General features: G+C 53.5%; 1 protein-coding gene across 1 annotated transcript in view; it reads left to right on the top strand.

Annotated features, from left to right (window-relative positions):
• Positions 1–1,752, top strand: part of AGRN (agrin) — a gene marked incomplete at its 5' end in the record, with an annotated part of 37,291 nt that extends 35,539 nt beyond the window's left edge. Inside the window, 2 exon segments of the mRNA XM_010082985.1 lie at positions 587–690; positions 1,211–1,752. Of these exon segments, the coding sequence (XP_010081287.1) occupies positions 587–690; positions 1,211–1,368 (262 nt within the window).
• Positions 1,753–2,485: the final 733 nt, after the last annotated feature.

The raw sequence follows: 2,485 nt of genomic DNA on the forward strand, positions 1-2,485 counted from the left end.
CACGGCCGTGGCTCCGTGCCCTGTGATCCCCAAGGGTCACTCTTCTTCTTGGATAATAATAGAGGAGAGGCATGTGGGCAGTGCCGTGCTGGAGGGGCGCGTGTTGCGACACGCCGGGAAATGTCAGAGGGGCAGGCTGGAGGAGGTACGAAAGGTTCGTGCCTTTTATTTTAGCTGGCTGAAGGTTTGACATTCTGTTCGCGTTGAGCCCGAGCTGTTCCTTTTTATTTTTATGGGTGATGGGAGTGGTGAGCAGGATCATGCGGTCGGCATGCCAGGGATTTCTGCTGGTGGGGCTGGAGGGCGCGGGAGGAAGCTGTGGCCGCTGGCGGAGCTGGTGATGGGATGCCCAGGGGATGTCGGATGGGAACACTGACCACCAGCTGTGCCCTGCTCCCCGGGGAGGTGTTGCACCAAGGATGCTCCATGGGTAGAAGATGCTCTGCTCCCCACTCCTCTCCAGGTGGAGAAGGGCTGATGGTGCTCAGTGGCTGGATGTAGCGTAAAGCAGAGGGCAGCTCTGGGTTTTTTTCCCTATAAAGTTGCTAATCATCTTATTTTTCTTCTTTCCTCTCTCTGGGAGCAGGGTACAGAGAGAAGGTTCCCTTCAAGTTGGCAACGAAGCCCCCATCGCTGGGTCCTCTCCGCTCGGTGCGACACAGCTCGACACAGATGGGGCCCTGTGGTTGGGTAAGTTGGTGTGGGAGGGGGGAACGTCCCCTGTGCCCCTTCCTGAGGGGCTCGGAGCTGGAGCTGGGGTCTTGATGCTCCTCACTTGTTCCAGTGGGACACCATTGCCTCCCAAGTGGCTTTGACAAGGTTGGCCTAAAAAAATCCCCATTTTGTTCTCTGCTAGGGACAGCTGAAGGACAAAGGGTTGGCTTTACCAAATGCCAGTCCTTTCCATGTCCCCAAAGAGAGCCGTTAGCTGGCCTGTGGCTCTGGATCCCCCACTGCCCATGGCATGGAGCATCTCCTCCCTCTTCAAACTGGAGTGCTCCCCCCAACCAAATTCCCTCGCTGTGGAAGCCCCCATGATTTCACCCATTTTTAAGTTGAATTGGGATTTTAGAATGCAAGTTAGTGTTTTAAAACCTGTATGTATTGGTTGGGATTGGCATTTCTCTGATTTAAATGACAATAAATACTGGCCGGGTCTGGCTGATGGACCTTTGTCCTCCCCCCTGACCTTGTGCGCCGTCTCTTGCAGGAGGACTGGAGAAGCTGAGCGTGGCTCACAAGCTGCCCAAGGCGTACAGCACCGGCTTTATTGGCTGCATACGGGACGTGATTGTCGACCGCCAAGAACTGCATCTGGTGGAGGACGCTTTAAACAACCCCACGATATTACACTGCTCAGCCAAATAGACCCCCAGGGACCCTTCCTTCTCCTTCCCTCCCTCCTGCCTATTGCTGTAATTATTTTCTATTTTTGTAAACTTATTGCTTTTTATATTTTTGGGGGGGAGGGGGGAAAGGGAGGGGAGGAAACACCTTTTCTTTTGGGTTATTTGTTCGGTTGCAGTCTATCCAGGTCAGTCAGACTCTTAATCAAACAGCAGCAACAAAGAACAAACCTTGAACCAAGTCTCCAAGAAGTGACAGAAGATCTTCCCCGTTGCACCTGCGTTGTAAATCTTTTTCATACTTGAAGCTTCTTTTTTTTTTTTGGAGGGGGTTATTTTTTTCCCCCCTCCTTACTTGTGTTCTTGGGTCGTTGTTCACGCCTACGGGGGAAAGGATGCTGGTGCTGGCGAGACGCGTGCTCTTCGTGGATTCACCGCCTGGCCCTGAAGTCCCTTCTGCAGCGCTGGCTCCGCAGGGAGGTGGCGATCAGAGAAGCCAAAATTCCCACCTTGCGTTGGGGCCAGGCTCTGCCAAGCCTTCTCCTGGCCTCGTCTTCACCCTATCTCCCTCTCCCCACCTTCCTCCCACTCTAATTTATGTGTGTAAGAATCTCAAGTGCTTTTCTCCTTTCTGCTCTGTTCAAATCAGGGATGCCATGCACTGGAAGAGAGCCCAAGGTCTGCTCCGAGCAGGCAGAGAAGCATTGCTCTTCGGTTGTCTTATGACCATTTGCTGGACTGAGGGGTGCTGTGGGGGAAATGTTGGTTTCTCTGTTGGCTCTCCTCCTCGTCTTGGACATGTGCAGAAGCAGCTGTGAAACCTCCTTTCCACGCGTTGTGTTCATCCAGCCGTGTCCTAACCCCCCGCTTGCCCTGGCTGCTCTTCCCAAGAGCCCTCCCGTGCACCGGGGAGGACCTGCAGCACATCGTCAAGAGCTGGAAGTCAAACGGGCTGCAGGGGCACAGCGACTGGGTCCCTTTCCACTTCAAAAAAAAAAAAAAAAAAGAGTTGGATGTGTCCTTCCATGACCCATGTCTGTTTTCCAGCCTTCGGGCATGACTTGCCCTCTGTCTACCATGAGGATGCTCGCAGCACGTGAAGGTCTGTAGAGCTGATGTTAGAGCCTCTCCCATGAAGA

This window comes from Pterocles gutturalis, unplaced genomic scaffold (assembly GCF_000699245.1).
Source record: "Pterocles gutturalis isolate BGI_N339 unplaced genomic scaffold, ASM69924v1 scaffold25561, whole genome shotgun sequence".
Taxonomy (NCBI): domain Eukaryota; kingdom Metazoa; phylum Chordata; class Aves; order Pterocliformes; family Pteroclidae; genus Pterocles; species Pterocles gutturalis.